This window comes from Blennius ocellaris, assembly GCF_963422515.1.
Source record: "Blennius ocellaris genome assembly, chromosome: 6".
Classification (NCBI taxonomy): Eukaryota; Metazoa; Chordata; class Actinopteri; order Blenniiformes; family Blenniidae; genus Blennius; species Blennius ocellaris.
The window spans coordinates 7,103,790-7,124,036 of NC_137655.1; the positions used below are offsets into that span (position 1 = coordinate 7,103,790).

Below are 20,247 nucleotides of genomic sequence, written 5' to 3' on the forward strand. Positions count from 1 at the left end.
ACGTACCCCCCCTCCCTCCCCTCCCTCCCTCCCCTCCCCGGCTCTCCGTGGCCCCGTCACGACCAGCAGCTGATGGTTTTCCGGTCCGTTAACTGGAAGTCCTCTGCTGGCTGAGCTGCTCGTAGACGTCGTCCACCCGGCTGAGTCTCTCGAAGAAGGGGATGAGATCCAGGAGCTCCGTGTCCGCCATGTCGTCGAACCAGGACGCCACGGGAACCTGGAACAGGCGCCACAGAGCATCGTGGGAGTTGAGGACAGCGTCACATCGACACAGAATAATATGCTTTTTAACATAATTTAAAGCGCATTGCACATTTTGTTATGTCGGCGTGAATGCAATTGAGTGATTTTGCTACATTGTTCAGAAGAACGAAGTTAACTTTGAATCATCTGTAATTAAATACATTTTTTAAAAAGTACTCATACGTGTTCTCGTCAAGTACCCAGATGGTGGTATTTGTGAATCGATCATGATTTTAAGTAGCGTCTGAAGTGAAGAGAAATGTCGTACTGCGTTGTCGGGGTGGAAGACGTAGGAGGCCGGAGAGTTGTCGATGATGACGACTCTGTTGAGTTCTCTTCCCAAACGGCTCAGATCCTTCACGTAGTTCCCTCTGTGGAAGACGCAGGACTCTCTAAAGAGACGGCTCTGGAATGCGCCGTACTTATCCAGCAGGTCCGACACGGGATCCGCGTACTGTTGGGACGACGACAGGGCAAGAGCTTTTTTATTTTTTTTTTCAACCATCAATAAATGATGAATCAACAGCATGCGTGTGCGGGCGAGTAACGGCTGGCCAGACGCTTCAGAGTGAAGTCGAGGTTGATGCAGTTTGAAGTAAATGTTAAGAGGTTAGTATGTGCGGGCAGGTATCATAAATATGTCTTTATGTAGAAGGTCGGCAATAAATCACACACTCCAGCCACCGAGTCCAAAGTGTCACCCGTCGTTCGCAGCTTCTTAGCTAGAGGGTACAACGAAAAAGTAGGAGACAGAACTGACCTTGGATAAGCTGGCAGTGAACAAAACACACTCAAACATTTCGCCCATCCTCTTGAGGAATTCATCAACGTGAGGTCTCTTCAGCACGTAAACCTGAGGGCAAACAGGAAGATCAGTACAGTTTGAAATCCATAGGATTGTGTAATTAGGAAAACAAACAGGAAATGCTTGATAAATAAAATAACCGATTTGTTATTCAAAATCACTTCAAATCACAGAGGTCCCGCCCCTCCCAAGATAATACGATTGTTTGTCAATCAAGCATTTACACTGTATTCCGGAGTACTTCACCAGTTTGTTTTTTATGGATGGTGTAAAACGATAATAATGCCCAATTGTTAAAATCACAGCTTGTAGCAGGCCTTTGGTCTTACAGTTTCTTCACGAGATTCTACTACTTTGTTGTAGCTCTTTGTTCCGACAACTTCGTCTTTATGACACATCATCACCCATTTTGTTTTTTTGGGGGGTTTTTTGCACTCCATATTATATAAAGCCTCCAAAGGCGATTGTAGCAAAACATACCCCTGCATGGAATATGTAGTCCTCGGTCACTCTTTAAGCAAAGCAACACTCCCTAACTGTAACCACACTGGAAAAATAGCGCAGGAGTGGTTAGACGAGCATGACAACAAGGTCAAGGTGTTGACATGGCCTCCAAATGCCTCTGATCTCCATCCAATCAACCATCTTTGAGATGTACTGGACACGAAGGCCTTCTAGGGACGTAACACCTCGTAACTTCCAGGAATGAAGAAGGCAGCAGCTCGTGTCTTGGTGCTCAGTACTTATGAGAAACCTTGAAAGGTCTAGTGCTGCTCACGGACAGTCCATCACACGGGGAAACTAAACCACTTTAGGTAGACAGCTGTTGATGCGTTCCTCATTATGTAAACTAGTTAAGGGGTTATTAATGTGTTAATTGATGTAAAGATAACGAAGGTCTATAAAAATCAAATCATGAACAGAACTTTCTGTCTACATCCACTGAGATGTTGGCAGCCTTGTTTCTGAACCAAGTCTTCCCGAATAGGCTTTCCCTACGTTTTAACAAGCCTATCCTGGATTACTTGAAACAGACCCAGGCCCTTCTGGACAACAGAGGCTCCTCTGTCTTCTGGAAGGCCGAGCACAACACATTGCAGTTACCACTCAGAGCCTGCAGGGAAACAGTAGCTGCTCCTCCCAACGAGTGCCAACGAGCAGGGCAGACAGAGATTGATGGCCAGTGACTTCTGAGAAGCCTGTCAGGCTTTGCTCTTTTCGTCAGGCCACTGAAATAGGCACCTTCTGCTTGGAGTCGTCAACAGAGAGTGAGAGAGAGTTCTGTTCGGCAGCTCGCACACTGTTGTTTCGGCAGGTTTTTTTTTTTTTTTATTAATTTTAATTACTTATTTTACTTATTTTTATAAGGAGGCGGTCGTAACAGCAAGTTCCGACTATTCGGACACCTACATCATCATGAGTAAGGATCTTTTCCACACAGAGTGGAACTTTTAGAAGGGAGGCTTACAGATGCAGCCATATTCTGGCAAAAGGTCACTGAAAGTGTGTCAAGTGCCTACCTGGTGAACCGTTCCATCGATTTCCACTGGAATGATAAAATCTGCATTGTTCACTGGCTGTTGGAAACACAAACACAAACACGATCATTCTATCAATGCCTCTACAAAGAATACTCGCTTGTTTTTTTTTTTCAATACAATGGGGTGTAACATGAAGATCACAACGAAGTCAACTCGATCTCAAAACTCCAGACTCTACAGATAGTGACAGCACCCATTAAACCTCTGATTTACTAAGGCAGTTTGCACTCTTGAAATATGCTTCTCAAATGTTAGTATCACAGCAAGCTGGTTCTATATAAGGCATGGCACCATGGCCTAGATTGGTATACTGTGAGGTAATGCATGAAAGACTCAAATAGAAAGTGGAAGGATCCATATTAAATTAATGCATATCACATGCAACAACTGGGTGCTGGACATTCTGAGCATGTGAAATTAAAAAAAAGATAATAAAGAGATTTTAAGTCCTGTTGGGAAACGTCCACCTGTTTCTGATTATTTTACAGCCATCAGGTAGCAAACATATCCCCAACGTCCACTTTTCGCAACCATTCATGAAGCAATTGTCCATATTTGGCACATTTTTTTCCTCAAATTTCTTCCAAAACAACCTCCTCCTTTAACATCTGTGTTAAACTTTAAGAAAGACTTTGCTTGTGCAGGATTTATAGAACATGTAAAGATTATTCTCAGTGCACAACACTTCTGCCTACATTTCCTCATAACAGCATAAATAGTGTATCTTACATTGGCGGCACAGCTTTTCTTCCGAATCAGTGCAAAAGATTGATGTTTTCAACTCAGAAATATGTTTTTTTTTTAAAAAGCCAAGTTGTGACATGATATCTGACCACATGTTCATTAAACTAGTATATTACTCATTACAAATGCATACACAAAACGATTACAGGTTGTTTTTTTTATTTTCTATAGGATACTGACGAAATTCTGAAACTTTTCACAGAACATTTACTTAAAATTGTCTGGAAAATAAAGTTCAAAATTAATAAATGTGTATCTTTGAAAACACATTTTTCTGAAGTCTCTAATAACTTCTGCCAAGATTGACTTGTTTTAATTCAAAATGCTTCATCAAGTGGGATTCTTTGCAACTATGAATCTGTTGCATAAACACCGGCATGCATACAAAATGACTGATTAAAGAGTTAAGGCTTTCTGTCCTTTCGTATTCAGAATGGGTGGCGTTAATCTGTCAGAAAGCCAATAGGATGACTTCAGGCTGAAATGTAATACTTCAGATGTTACTCCCCCCGGGCTGATGCATGCACCCCCTCAGTGAGAGTGAGCTGAATGTTTCTCGTACCATCTATAGAATTTCTCTGGCTTTCTTCTGCCTTTCGCAGGAAACATACTCTCATACGTCAATTTCTGGTTAAAGCACCGAGGTAGTAACGAGTTTTAATCTCAGCGGAGCGTTAAAAATGGGGTTCATGGAGGCTGACCCTGTTTACGCGGGGCGGATGGCGATATCCAATGACATCGCTTAGGACAGTCTGTGACCTGAGAAGGACTAAACACCACATGGCATTCATTACATAATTTGTCGTGATACAGGAGCCCAGACTGTTGGCATTGATTACTTTGTTGGTTGAATGATACCATAAAAGGTATCGAACTGATCAAAGGAAGCACATTGTGAAGGTTGATGCATGGTTGGAAGGTCGAAAAGCATTTTAAAACTCAAGTGTCTTCCACTCATAGACGGAAAAGACTTCATATCATTACTAGTCTGATTGGAACAACTTTAACGGGGTTTGCAAGACACCACTCGCTTGTGACACCAGTAAACCCATCAGTGTACAACTGAGTACAGGGATCAGTATATAAGAGTCGTTTTACACAAAATGAGGTGTATGCCTTCCAAAAATGTGCAAAACGATACAGTGAGAATCACGCTGCTATTTTTGAGCACTTTAGCTTGGCAGGGGGGGATTGTTTACTTTGACATGGACGCCTCACAGCAGGGAGAGCACGAGTGTGTCCATCTAGGCACATCTGACCACTAAAAAGATGACCTTTAGGTAATTAACCTCATAACCCTGCAGCTATTTTCTACCATTTCTACCTTTAAAAAGAAAAAAAAAAATTCCCACGAGGAGTCAGGAACAGCTGCAAAACTGGAGGGCACTGGGTTTGAAGACATGGAAAACGCCTGATAGTTAACCAAGAGTGAAATCAAAACTGTAAACTAAAGAGTGACTAACAGCTTTATAAAAAGACGTCAGCGACACGGCTGCTGGAGAACTGGTTCTAAAAATGATCGTCTGAAACTCTACCAAATCTGAAGCAACAGATTTACAACAATCCATTTAAAGTCGCAGTAGTAGATCCGGTTACATTTACCTTCCCTGTTGACCGCTTCAACAGTCAACAAGGGACAAAACTGAAATTGCATTCATCTCGAGCCTGTTTTAAAAACATATTAAACATACTATCGTATGACTGCAGTTTCAAAATCTGTGGGAATAATGTCAATTTCAAATGACCTTAACTTTTGATCTTTCATTCATTGAATGACAGTCATGTTAGCGAGATATAAAGAGGTTCAGCTGTTTCAATCATTACGAACATGTAACAGTAACAATGTAACAGAATCCAAACCAATGGGATGAGATATAAAGCCTTCAAATTATTGCTGTTGAAAGCACGATAAGATCAATTGTATTCAAGTGTTCGAGCAAAGAACATCAATGACTTTTCAACTCAGCCCAAATTGCCCGGCATACTAACCACATTATTATCAGTATATGATTGTATTCTGTTCGATAAATGACTTAAATAAACATGTCATTCAAAACTAGGTTTGTTTCCATTATGTCACTCAATTGTTTGTATATCTTTGTGGATTATGTTTGAATGACAGTGTGATACTTCTACACAATGATGTGATGAAAAATAAACCTTCAAATTGAAATCAGAGCATTTGTATTACAACCGGCATTAACTCATTCTTAATGAAAACATCCTAACAAGAGGAAAAAAATGAAATGCATTTGGTTTATAACTTTCTCGAAGCGCATTCACCTCTTTTTTTTTAGATTTAATTTCCACTATTTCACACTGCTTTGACCGTAACCATGAAGGTAAAATCACAATAACTTTGGTTCTGCTGTCGAAACACAAATTGTCTTTTTAAGCATAAATATTACTGCTCAGTAGGCAGATGAACATTAACAATTGACCTATGTTGGGGGACTTTTGGAACATACACATGTAAAAATTTCTTTCAAGATCTCAAGCTAACTCGTTGTTAAGAAAGAACAAAAGAAAGCATGCTTATTGATCTGCTTGAGGAAATTACTGCATTTAAGTCATACTATGAGCTTTAGGCACATTTATTCTAGAAGCAGGGACCCACAGTGGGATTCAAACTTGTAAACCTCCAAACAAAAACTCACTTCTCCAACTTTGAAGCCCCCACTGGCCTGTACTTTACCCAACCTACCTCACAAGCAACAAAGTATTGCAGTTTTCAGAAGAAAGCACCAGTTAATTTAAAAATACAAGCTGAATAGTTTATTAACAAGCAATACTAAACATTCTCATGAATTCTATCGATAAATACTTAACAAACCAATGTTTTGACAAGGGTTAAAGCAAGGATGACAAACATAAGGCTCACTGGCCAAAAACGGCTCGCAAGAGGCTCCAATCTACCCAAATTCAAGAAAAGAGAGCAGAACGGAGATATTAGTGACGCTGCCATGAAAGATAGCTCTCTCACTGTTATCGAACTAGCATCGAAGCTGTGCTGTCAGGGTGAGTTTGTAAAAACATGCATAGATGTTTTTTTGGGACATGTCACTGTATTTTGTACCACAAGATTTCATTAAAATAGGCTTTATGATAAAATTGTAAGAATTGTTGGTAGTGATTGTTTGGTTTTGTGAAAATAGAGACATTTTCATCACTTACAATGGACTGCAATAAAGAGAAAATTTATTGCAGGTTTTTAATCAGTGAAACTCATTACTTGAATATTTGGAGCACTTTGGTAGCTGTGCTTAATATTCTCAAGGAAATACAAGCAGAGCTGTTGCAATGTATAGTCGTATGTAAATCAAATGAGCTTCCACTCAGAAATGTCATAGATTAAAGATTTATAATACATCCAATTTTGAAAGATGTATTCAATAAAATGTGCCGTAACAGGAGGTACAGGCTCATTTTTTGAGAAACTCAACTTCAGACTTCCACTTGTTGACCTTGATAAGAAGAAATCTCAATATCATCTGTAAAAAGAAGAATACGGCTGCAAAAGTTCACTGAAAGAACTTGATCTTTCTTTACAGCCCAAGGTTCCACTACTTGAAATGGTTTCTCTTCCATGTGCAGACAGAAAAAACCTCAACATACGTATATAGCATATGGATATGAGAAAGTAGGTCGCGCAGGTACACTTACCTTGAAGGAACTATGCACTAGTGTTTCATCCAAGTCAATCACCACACAGATCTTCCCTGATGCATTTGACGGGAGTTGTGGGAGCAGCGGCTCGGTGTGAATCTGAAAACAGACATGGTTAAGTTCTAAAGCTTATATATGGAAAATAACGCTACTCATTAAAATGCTCAATTCTTTGTCTTACAAGATGAGCAGCTGCTCGAGCAGATACTGTTACCCAAAACAGGAAAAAGGTCACTTGGCTCATTGAGAGTGTCCTGTCAACTGGACTGAATTGTGTTGTGGTGTTTCGGTGAGAGGTTACAGGAAACCTTCAGATGCTACAGCTGCTGCACTGCTGATGGAGCACGCTCACATCGCAGCGCCGCCTCTCATCCCTCAACGAGTGGACTGCGATCGTGGTTTGTTGATGCGAATCTGCTTCTAAAAACGAGCTGGCGTGACCGAACGAGCTGCCTGTCATACTGGTGCGTGTTTGTGTGCTCCCATGTGAGCGGAATCACAGTTTGACACAGATACCACACAATATGCCAACTCCTGATCTCCTGTAAACGTGTCTGCTGACGGGGCTGACAGCACGTCCCTTCACATGTGTAAAAATAGACCGAGGAGGGTTTTTTTTTCCCTTGGATGATTTGAGATTACTCAAAATGTTGCCTTTTTTTTTTTTCAAACTGAGGAGTCCACTCTTTAGGCAAAACGTGTACCGTACCTGCTCTGTTGGAGGAATGCAGTACTCGCATTCACAATTCTCATCGGCCTCGTCATCACTCTGCTCCTCATCTGAATCCCCGCTTTGTCTATAGGCCTCGTCTTCCTCGGTCCCTTCAGCCAGCGCCTCCCGGCCCACAATTTTGGTATTTTCTGAGACAACACTGTGAATAATATCTGAAGGAGGTCGTATTTCTCTTGAAATGTCCTCAGTGCCACATTCATCGTCCGATTCTGCAGTTTGTGAGTTCAAGTCAATAACTTTGGTGATTTCAAATGTAGTAGATTTCTCTGGGTGAATCTTGGCGACCTGTAACTCAACCTCCTTCTCAACTTTTCTATTGATCTTTTGCTTGTACAATTTTCCACCCATAAGACATTCTTTCAGGGCTTGTTTCACAAATGACTGACTATTTAAAACGTGATACGAATAGTAGTCCTCAACACCTGAATCACAAAGCTCTCCCAATTCTTCAATATCAAAAAGTGAACAATATGGCTCCATTTCTGAGCATGCGATAAAAACTTTGTCCATGGGCTCTTCTCGATCAGTCCAAGATGTTTTAATCTCCTCCGTTTTATCATTCACAGAGACGTTAACCTCGTCTTCGTAAGCGTCACCTTCGACAGAGATTTCTTTCGCAAAAGGGGCATACATACTGTCCTCGCTGGCAGAGGACGGGCAGTCCTCCGTTTCTTCCTTGCAGAGTTTAGAAACATCGTCATTAAAAGTACAACCCTCGCCATCGAAACGGACGTCGTCATCTTCAGCTTCCTCGCTATTCTCCTGGGTCTCTGAATCATCTCCATCGGCTTCGTCTCCTGCTGAACTTGATCCAGATTGATCCTCTGAGCACTCTGATGACTCATCTCTCTGGCTTGCATCTTCCTCGCAAGTATCAGGCGCATCTTCATGACACACACTGGTTCTCAGCACATTGTTTTCCTGGATTACAACTTCAATTTTATGGAGATTTTTGACGTCGCGCAGCTGGGCTTCTTCTTCGAGATACAGTCGGTCATGGATATCTCCCCCATCGAAGCAGGAGATGTATCGCTGCTTCTGTGCAAACATGTGATCATAACTATCAGCTCTGTCGAACAAATCAAAGTAATCCTCAACAGCAATATCAGCAACAACTTTTTTCTCGAAATCGTCATTACTTCCGTTAATCTTATGCGTTTCTTCTTCATCGTCAAAAGAATCCCACTGCTCGTCACTTGAATCTTCCTGAGTGCCTTTTTCAGATTCTCCTGATGATTCCGAACAAGGCTCGGAGTCGAAACAAGTCTGACAGGATCTTGTTTCTCCAGAAGAATAGTCTGAGGTACAGTCTTCTTCAGCACAGTCCTCGGAGCTGCAGTCAGAGGGGCACTGGTCCAAAGCAGCTGACTCCTGTCTTTTGTCATCGTCTTCACTTGTTTCAGGATCCTTGTTGTCATAGAACTCAGTGGGATCTGTGAGCGTGTCTACAGCAGCAAAATGCATGGCGTTGTCTTCGGCGTACAGGTATGCGTCGCAGTCATCACCAACCAAAGGAGCGTATTCAACATCATCACAGTCAACATCCACAGACCTCTCTTCTGAAAATCTGACCGACTCTTCATCACTCGGCTCCTCTTCATGTTGTTCATTTTCACAGCTGCCTTCATCGTCATTCGCAGATTCGTTGTTTTGGATTTCGTCATACTCACAGTGTTCAGCACCGTAGTCCAGTGAGTCCATTGAGCCGGGGGTGGAAGCAGGCATTTCAGATTGGTCAGAGTCCTCTGTTGATGTGTCTGGCTCAGAGTCAGAACACTCACGTGGCTCGTTTTGTTGTGGTAACCCGGGGTCTTTTGTGCATCCAGGTATCAAATCAGACATTGCACATTGGCTAAAACTGTCACTGTTCACTTCCAATTCCTTTGGCTCAAAGTCAGAAGACTCCAACTGTTGAGCGGAGGGCTCACATTGCTGAAATAATTGAAGGTGTCCTGCACAGTGTTCACGACAAGGGCTACAATTGGAAGCTAAGCTATGATTAGCGCAGTGCTCAGGGGACTTGAAAGGTTTCAAACACTCACAGTACAGAGCACGTTCGTCAAATGGTTGGCTTAACCCCCAAGTGTCACACTCAGAGAGGGTCTGGTCTGGTTCAAAAAATCCTCTGCTTGCTGAATGCTGCTCGAAGCTGTCAGTGTGTCCATTGCAAAAGGTGCAGGGATCACTCTTGCCTATGTTCATGTTACAGTGTTCCACACAAAGCACAGAAGGGTCCATCTCTCCACTGATGATCTGCTCAGTGTACTCCGCAAGAATCTTTATGCCTAAATCAGCACTTCCCTTCAAAGGGCCAGTCAAATCTGCAGCTTCACTGACTTGGCATTGCTCAGCAACCATGGCTTCAGAAGGCAGCTTCTGTTGTGTTGAGTTTCAGCTCTGCTATGAGCTTTCCGGAAACATCCCCCCCAAAAAAATCTAATCAAAAATGGATTCTAGGTCTGGATTGTGTCTGCTCAAAGTTTTTCCTCCGTGCATTGGTTCCTGCTGAGTCCAGTTTGAAATGACTGGCAGATAGCCTCGACATCCATTCAGAGGGGATATGCACAGAGCTGGTGGGGGGAGTCTCTGAGACCACGGCCCACCCGAGAGAGTAACGGCAACAGGACCAGCATGCGCACTGACATGACAGGTTGTCACAACCAAAACTGAGACGAGCACTTGACTCGACTCTCCCGGGGCCAGAGACCAAGCAATTTATTTTGGGGGCTTGGAGAGACGTGACAAATAACTTCTGGAATATCAAATCTCTATAAAAGGCTGAACTCAGGCATAAATCTGAAACCAACACCTGAAAATGTCTTGACCACTTGATCTTTAGTTAATAACTGCCAAAAGACATGCTGCTTTCCGCGAATACACTCAATTTAACCACAGGGTGTATTGTCAATTATCCAAAAATGCTGCATAAATAAATCATGGTTTGTTATTGATGTGTCAAACAGCCACATTTGTTCCAGTGTGAAAGATAAGACACTATTTAATAAAAATTATATATATATAATTTTTTTATGAATATTTAAACCATATTACCCATTGGTCTGAATACCAGATACAGTAATAAAGCTGTGAGAGAGAAGCCAAGGTGCTTCTCTTTCAAAGTGCCTACTGTCATGTTTCATTTGCAGCAGCTCATCATAGATTTTTGGAAAGCAGTGATCTTCAGGTCAAACTCGTGCATCTCTAAAATTTCAGCCATTTCCAGCCTTCGTGTAATTCCCTGATTGACGTCTGAAACACTAAGTACTTTTCACCACCGTCATTTGTTACAGCTCATGGGTGATGTAAACATGGAGAGCTTTGAGCTTTGAGGAAAACATGTGTTTCAGGCATCGAATGGCTGCCAATCAAACTGACCACTCGCTGCTCGAAAAACCATGAAGATGGCGCGCGAGAGTAAGGTGATATCCCGGGTGAAAGTGAGAGAAGGACATTGAGAGATGGACTTACTTTTGAGAGAGCCCCGTTTTCTTCGAGGGGCAGGGGGGCGTTGTTGTTATCTGAATGCGGCTCGGTTTCTTCATGACACAAGCAGCGGAAAAGGCTGTGCAGTAGCCCTCTCCTACGAGGTTTCTTCAAACCGGGAGCTTCGCTGGAACCTGGAGACAAACACACAAGTGTCTACATCTTTCCCAAATGACAGATACATGCACCATTTAACAAGTGGATACTTACGCTACAGCGGAGACCGACATTAACCTTTGCTTTCTATCGTTTTTTTCCATTCGGAAGCTTGGCGCCAAATCATTGGCATGAAAAACACCGGGCTATCGCTACAAATAAAAAGTGATATCAAACCTAACTGCATGAAATTCGCATGACAGCACTGCGGGCAGTTTTATTTCACGGCCGACCATGCCATAAGATCTACTCCGTCCAGTCCGAGCAGGACCTGATCCATGCTGTGACGCTAGCATTGGCACATCCGCCCATTCGGTACATCTGATCTGCGCATCCCTCCAGCTGTGCTGTCAGCAGCACCCCACTGTGTCCTGCCATGTTGTGTATCCACTCTGGCTATTTTAGATGGCCAGCAAAAGGTTAGGAGACATTGCATAACAAAAGTGTAGGTGTATATTTCAGCTCTGAAATAGCCAGATGAGGACATCCCCAACCTGTCTACATTATCGGAATTTAGCTTGTTACGTAAAATATCAACGTGCTTCTTTTTGCTTTCTTCCGTTCAACGTGCTAAAAGTAATCACATTGGTCAAGTCAGTGCCATCAACTGGTAGAACCTATTAAATATGTTCTGCTATTTTTTCTCAGATTCTTCCATAAAACCCATACATTTTGTCATCTAATCTTATAACTGATCACGCATCAACAAAACATTGTGTAGCTGAATAAAAGTAATGGCTATACACATAAAAATAATAGCTCTTCATAATAATCAGACGTTGCTATGATATAAGTGTCACAAGGATGTTTCTTTGTTGTTGTTGTTTTTTTAAGACTTCAGTCACGTTTTAAAGCAGGGTTGTAAAACTAATTTTACGTCGGATGACACACACAGAGCAATTTGATCTCCAGTAAATAATCACATTATAATATATGAATAACCAGAACTTTAAATCTCTGTCATTTTTTAGCACAGAAAAGTATTAATACATCATTAAGAAGTTCATATTTTCATGAATTATTCTGTTACAACTCGTGAAAAATTAAAAATTTGAATTGAAGAACTGCAATTCCACCAACATCATGCCTCCATTCCCCATGTGCTTTACAAACTCACAGATCACAGTGGAGTTTTACTACACTGTTTACATCTTCAAAGGCATAAAACATTTGGCCACAAGAAGCTGGAACTCTACATTTTTCATTTATCACCTGAATGGATTCACTACATGATAAAGACGCCTGTTGGTCAAATAAGTAAATTGCAGTAATATCCTAATTTCTCACAGCTGGCAAAATTCATCTTGTGTGCTCGATTGGAGTCTTTGGCCGGCGGGCCGTACATTTGACACCCCCGATCAACAGTAAGGTGCTTGAGGTCAGTTTAATAAAAAAAAAATGTAACACAACTTATAGACTTCTGAATGAATTTCAAAATGCTACCAACTTCTGCAAAACACTGCACCTGAACACCTCACGTGTACAAAATGAGGCAGAGCAATAAGTGCTGCTAAATGTGATAATTACATAAAGCCAGAGCAGAGCAGAGAGGAGTCACAGTGGTGTCCCGAAAAAAAGAAGTTTGACCTTCACCTTTGAACTCAAAAATCAGTGTTATTGGTAACTGCAGCCTATGAACAGTTCCATTTTGGAACGTATCATTTTGTTCTCCTTCATGTTATTGTTTTTCTTATAGTTATTTGGTGAAGGGAAGAGGGTATGGGATGGGGAAGGGGGAGGAAAGCTTGCTTTGCTGCATGTAACAATATCCTAGCATTTACCTTTAACTTGCAAACGCCCCCCCAAAAAACCCCAGATAAATATAAATAGTTAAAAAAAACAACAACAAAAAACTGTAGCCTTCATATAACCCTTGAAGTTCAAACTGCAACATGTTGAAATGATTCACATCAAGCAAAAATGATTTGAGGGCATTCCTTACGGCTATTATCACCACGCGCACAACCAACCGCCCTCAACCTGATATACTGTATGTTGTATTCGCGGACATCAAACACCCTGTTAGAAGGCGCTATTAGCAGTAGAAAACAGCAGCTGGTGTCGGAGCGACGAGAGCCGGTGTTTACAAAGAAAGAAAAACCTGTGACAAATTGACTGAGCTGTGATGGGCGGTCAGGCCTGTCAGCCGAGGCATTAGCACGCCACTCAGATGAGACGAAATGTGTCGCCTCAGTATGGTGCCTATCAGAGACCTGTCAACCTGCTTTTGGAGAAAACGTGTGACATTTACAAAAGCGGCACCGTTTGGCCACTGGCGAATGAAAAAACCGTCATTGAAGACATCGTCTAAAGTCATCTAAACTACGCTGAAGGTCAAAAGATACATCGATTGTTGATGTTTTCTAATCAGTACCTGAACTTGAAAGGAACACTAAATAAATGTGTGTTTTTGAACATGATATAAGATTATCAATGTGGTTTAAATCCCATATTTTAAATTCACTGAATACATGGATTAAAAAAAAAAGATATTGTAATTTTTTTTTGTGAACTTTATACAAAATTATTGATAATACAGATGGGGCATGAACTAAAGGATACATTCACAAAAAAGGCCTCTTCCTGTAGGAATAGATAGACATTTTCACTGTAATTAGTACAGGATAACTTATTTATCGCTTCTGTTGTTTAGTGAAGGTTAAGTGTGTGATACTATTAGTTTCAAATATCCCTAAAATAAAACAACCAAAACCTCTTTGTCCAAGTTAAGGAACAATTCGTGTGGTGTTGAAAAACGTGCTGCAGAGAAAATCACTACAAACATAACCAAATGCTTGTCATAATACCACTTCCTGACACAAGAGGGTGTATGGAGTATTTTCTCCCTCCAACAAAAAGAGAGCCAAATCACATTGTACTTTCAGGTAAACAGGACTTCAAATATGGCTGACACTTTATTGATTTAAACCTAACTTAAAAACCTGTCAAAATAGGAGTTACTCAGCGGTAGTTAGCAAAAGCATGCTGATATTAAATAATGGGACTTGCTGCATAGCCTACAGAGAAAAACCATAAAATGCTTCAGACATTCCCACTATAATGTCAAAAATAGTGGTGCATCAGTGTTGTGGACTCAACTTCTCTGGAAATATTTTGCCCGTTGTGGTTTGAGAGCAAAGACATTTTTCTACAGACTGACCCTTTAACTTGTTGCAACATGATCTTGAATAAACGCCCACAAATATCTTGATAGAGAAAACACAAGACATTGCTCTTGTTAATGTATTGCAAATATAATCTTCCTTTTCAGAGTTATTCCTTCCATGCGTTATTCCACTTTATCCAATTCAGGGTTGCGATTGAAGTCGATTTCGAGGATAATAGACAGGAAATGGACAGATAAAAGAATAATAAATAATCGCACACTCACACTTATGTGCAATTTAGAGTCACCTGTCAGCTTCAAATTTGTTTTTTCAGGCTGTCAGAGGACAGTCTGTCTGGGGAAGGATGTTTGGAGTGTCAAGGAGAAACTTTTACAAAACAAATGTGGTTTTTGTAATTTGACTTTTACAGATTTTCAACTTTCACGCTGTTTTCAGTTTTAACATCATTAGTTTTCTTTTAGAAGCAAATTGAGAGCACAAGAAGAGCAACAAAAAAAAAAAAGAATTCAATTAGAATAATTTGTTTTTAATTCTTGATTTCATCACAATAAAACAAATGAATCCTCACATCACCTGACTGCCTGGCCCAGATTCAGCTCCACCTGACCTACTTTCGATGGCCTCTTCCACTACGTCTTTGGCCTGTTGACGGCCTCGTGAAGCCAAGGCCACTGGAGGATTGTCATTTTGGTCAAGGCATGTCAGTCGGGAGGCCTCGCTGGTCGATGAAAGTTTGAGTGCAAAACACGTGTGAAGGAACAGGGCAGGTGAAACGTCAGGCTTGTCGCTCGAGTCTGGCTAAAAAACATCACGATGCCCAGCGCCTAACCTCTTCTGATATTACACATCACTGTGCTTAAAATAGCCCACCACCGCAGCTGCTGACAGCAGTTATAACAGATATATAGATATTTATAGAGCGGACAGGGCAAGTTCATATATGTATGGAGGAAATGGCCCCGCTGTGCAATATGGTCTCAGTGCATGCACAGAAAACCGAATCGAATTGAAGCCATGACACTGGATCTTACAGTGCAGGATCATTGCCAAAGCTTCCTCAGAGCTGCATTGTCAATGTCAAACATAAACACAAATCCGATCCTGCACTAACGGCACTGTCTCCTGACCGGATGAGCTACGGTCCAAAATGAGCCGGGTGACACGGCACGAACCCAAACGGCTCGTCGTCTTAATAATCTGACGGGTAGCGTTACATCGGACAGATATTAAAAGGAGAGCTTTCATTAAACCATCGGTTCACGTGCGGCTACTGTTTCAGAACTTCATTACATTTGCTTAAAAAAAGATGCAACCCTTACACTTATTTTTAGATTTTTGATGGATGTGCAAGATGAAATTTAAAAGCTTAGGGCGCAAAGCAGCAACTTTAATGAGCCTGTACGCTGCACGTGGCCTGACACGATTTATTCGTGGACATCAAACTTTCAAGTTAAATAGTTGATAATTTTCAACTTGAAGTTGATTTTCCAGCTTGCATTGCAAAAATAGTCACACACATAGTGATTAATATTGTTATTTAGCAGAGCATGTATATTGTTTTACATTTTAAATATGAACACTATTCTTCGTGCAGCATATAGAAACGAGAGGGTCAGTTTGTTAACCTTTAATTAAAGCTTACTTGAATATTTCATCTCGCTTTTTAAATTAGATCACACTTTCACACTGTAAGAAATGATGAGATAACAGAGAAAGAGGCATTTACATGTATGTGGGAAGGACCTGTAGTTGAGACTGAAAACAAAAACGAGCGTAAACACAAAAAAAATGTTGCCGCTGCCACCATCCTCACAAAAACAAACAACAGCGCCCACCAGTAGCCTGGCATCCAAACTACATTGTTGTCAGTGTAGGCCTAATGCACCATTTACACTAAAACTGTTTAAAACAGTTGCAGTGCTCATGTGCAGTAGCAGCATTTCAGGAAAGTTGCATTTTCTGCCAATTATGTGGGGAAAGAGTCAGAACGTTTGACTCCAAGCACCATTGTCACGTAATTGGACTTTCAGCTATATTTGCTGCAATTTTTGTTTTTTTATATACGATTTGGCAGATTTATAGTAACGATCCTTTCAAAGTGATCGTTCTGACTTTTAACTTCTTCTTACATCTATTTCTGAAACGAGAGTGGTGGCGGGCAAGTGATCGAAGCTGATGTCAATCTACAAACTTTTGAGGGTATGACTACAGTTCAATGTACAGTATTTGACGCATCAAGTATAAACCAAGTGCAGCAGCTGCAGCACATACTGCACTGCTGTATATACAGGCTAAACATTGCAGTTTATTACTGAGTGCACGACAAAGCTCAGGAGCAGGCGACCGTGTCGCCATACGGTGCTTATTTATGCGCGCACAGCTGCTTCAAGCTACATGCTAACATCAACGTGGGGATGATCTTCCTCTGCCAGTAAAACACTTTGGGAATACTACTTACCAGTGTGGTGCAAGTTACTAAAAATAAGTACTTGAGCACAGTTGAAAGTAAGTCGTGCATTACTTTTATTAGTCTCCCTTCACTTGAAAACGTGCGCATAGTTGTATGATAGCGACACATTAGCTGATATGTCAGCACTGCGCAGGTTTCTAATGACTGATTCTCTCATTAAGTTCCGCTAAAGTTACACCCGCTGGTTGGAAGTCAAACGGTGGTGCAGAGACATGTTATTTTAGTCTGTTTGAATTAATCGGACACGTTTAAAGTCCGATATGCACTCCCGTGAGGGGGGGATGCACTTCACAGAAGTCATGCGGATCCCGTTCTTAATGACTACGAGTAAAAGTAGCAACAAAACAGACGCTGGGATTCAGACTGGGATTTGAAAATTGATGCAAAAATAACTCGTGATGACTAATGCCGATGTGAAAGCGCTTAATAATTGGTGTCGGTAGTCGGATGAGGGTGCTGATAGCTCCACTACCATGGCGGTTAAAAATAAAGTGGAAACGTGACATGCAGGGTTGGGGTTTTTTTTTATGCGACAGGCTGCAGCCGTTAACACACCGATAAAAACTTTAGTAAAATCGCTTCACAGAATGAGACGTGAGCCTTCGTGACATGTTTAATAGGTAACGTTAAAAGGGTCGGTCATGCATGAGACTGTGAAAAACGACGAGAGTGCATTAAACTGGCATCAATGACTGAGAAGTGGCCACGTCGTAGTGAAACCACCAGTACGGTACACACAGTTCTGCAGTCACACGAGACATGTGGACTGTATTCTGATCCAAGGGAATGTTGGACTGCCTTTTCACTCTTGACACTTGATTTGTGATTAAGTGATACACACTGATCGCATCCCTGCTACATAATCTAAAGGGCACCACTTCTATTGCTTTAAAAAAAAAAAAAAATAATAATAATTGTGGGGTTTTTTGTGTGCTGCACAATTGCAGATATAATCCTCATCCATGCATCCTCCATTCAGTTCATGATCCCAACGAGTCTAATTAAGCAAATTAATAGTAAGCGAACTCTACCTCTGCGTTCCCCACACTCTCCTGTCCGAACTGCTCAGACACTGATAATGAGGTTACAGCATTGCGGCCTCGCGCCGCATCAGCATGTTTTAGCCCACTTAGCTGAAAGCGGGCTGATCTGGGACCCTCGGGCATGCATGTGAACTCGGAGGCTTCTATTCCTATCCAGACGAAGAAAGAATGAGGCCCCCCATGACCGACTTTCCGACGCTCCGACACCTGATATCCACTTACAATCTGACGGCTGGCTTCGCCGGATTGTGGTGCATCAAGGTCGGGCCAGACCAAGGTTTGAATATTTTTGCATCTGAATAATATTCACCTTACTGTTGATATACCAAAGGTAACAAAACTTTGAGGGTGAAGTTGCTGGATTGTCGAAAATAGTGTTGTAGTCAAGACCGAATCAAGTCCAAGGCCAGTGCACCCCAAGACCAAGACTAAGGAGCCGAGACCAGGCTCTAGTGGAAAATGATCACTAAACAAGTTATAAATATATATTACCAGCCTATTACAAACTACAAATCACTGCAGAAGTGACATTAAAAACAAGCTGATTAAACTTGGAGTTAAACATAAAAGAGGACATCAAAAGAGGAAGAAAAATAGACATTATGCAGGTTCCAGCCTGTGTGCAACACTCTGTACATGTAACACCAGCACTGCTCGGAGCAAAAACAAGTTTTCCCTTTCTTCTCTTGTTGGCGCCTCTGGACATGAATCCAGCAATATGAGAGCAAGGCTGGAGCCAGCTTCAACTGTACACAAGGACCTATTGCCACCCTGTGGCAGGACCGGGAATAGCAGACCTACCTAACACGCATACTGCTAAAGTCTATGTTGTGCAGTGTTCATAGTACACAACAGGTTTTAATTGTATGCAAGAGAAGAGCGACGTTATCTGGAAGAACAAATCTCTTAATCAATAACATCCATCCTGCACGGCTCCTGCTTCAATACACTTTGGTCCAATGAGTAGCTGGTTACCATTAAACTCGCAAGATTGAAGATTTTTACATGGTGCATTTGTAAAGATCTGTCAACAACAAAAAAGCGGATTACAGTCAGCAGAACTGCAATTAGTTGAGGGACAGGTCAAAATCCAGCTTTGTACAAATTTAATTCAATTGTACCAATGTAGCTGTTCATCATCGACAAATGCAATCCTAACTTAATGAGGGGGGGAAATTACATTTCTGTTTTTCATGTTAAAAAAGACCTTGATTTATTCATATTAAAACATATATATATATATATTATATATACATATATTACATATATATATATATGCTATATAATATATGTATATTCATACATAATTCATATACATATATATAAATTATGTATGAATATAAATCGTTTTATTATTATTATTATTATTATTATTTTATAATATTAGGAGGACCACATGTGAGGCGGAGAGATACAGATGAGTGAAGAGTCCCGGTGCTGCCAGGCTAAATATCAACGCTCATCTTTCGCCCAGTCAGATTCTTCTGTCGGAACTACTTGTTATGGATTCGTAACGTGAACCGAACGCTGATGCGGCTGTCAATCGCGTGGCGTCAGCGCCACTACAGTGACCGTGACCACGCCCCCTTCAGCGAAGCCCTTATTTATGGCGCTGAAGTGTCACTCTGCAGCAAACTAAACACATCCTCTGGATTAAAATCCAAACTTACATCCGTCCCCCACTTTCGACTAACTTCTCATACTTTCGCCCGGCTCTGGTTTTCGGTTCTAAATGTTGTTGTAGCTGATAAAATAAATAGTTCCAGAGCGAGTCGCTGGCGTCCGGGGAAAGCGAGCGTGTTTTCCCGGGGAGAACCGACTCATGTTCCCCGGTTAAAGCTCCGCTCGACCTCCAGTGTGGCTCCATAAAACTTTTCCCAAACTCACCTTCCTGGACACAAGTTGCTGCTGCTGCTTCCTCCTCGTCTCTCTTCGCCTGCGTGATGATCGACGTCGGCTCCATCAGCGCCGCGCGGACACGTTACAATTAGAAGTTTATGGGGGGAAAAAGATAGATATTTATATTTTGCCACTCCCTGCTCGCGCTAAAAATAGAAGAAAATACAGCACTTAACAGCGGGGAAACATTAAAAAAAGTATCATTGCTCTTGCGCTTGAATGGTAAAAGTGTTTAAAAACGGTTGGTTTCGAAAAACTAAATTGGCTAAAAGTTGTTGGAAGTTTAAAATTGGACAAGGCAAACATGGAACGTGACGGTTTCAAGGCACCCGGCTC

General features: G+C 41.5%; 1 protein-coding gene across 2 annotated transcripts; it reads right to left on the reverse strand.

Moving 5' to 3' along the window:
* Positions 1-16: 16 nt before the first annotated feature.
* Positions 17-20,136, reverse strand: LOC308131650 (carboxy-terminal domain RNA polymerase II polypeptide A small phosphatase 1-like). 2 transcript variants are annotated; one of them, XM_080498460.1, is made up of 7 exons: positions 19,900-20,136; positions 11,201-11,349; positions 6,997-7,098; positions 2,569-2,625; positions 1,004-1,096; positions 512-697; positions 17-217 (listed from the first exon to the last, which is right to left on the reverse strand). In XM_080498460.1, exons 1-7 carry the CDS (start codon positions 19,973-19,975, stop codon positions 89-91), a joined length of 792 nt encoding a protein of 263 aa, XP_080354586.1. In that variant the 5' UTR covers positions 19,976-20,136; the 3' UTR covers positions 17-88. The 2 variants fall into 2 exon arrangements, with proteins under 2 accessions (XP_080354586.1, XP_080354585.1); XM_080498459.1 differs by lacking the exons at positions 11,201-11,349; positions 19,900-20,136 and adding an exon at positions 7,709-10,370.
* Positions 20,137-20,247: the final 111 nt, after the last annotated feature.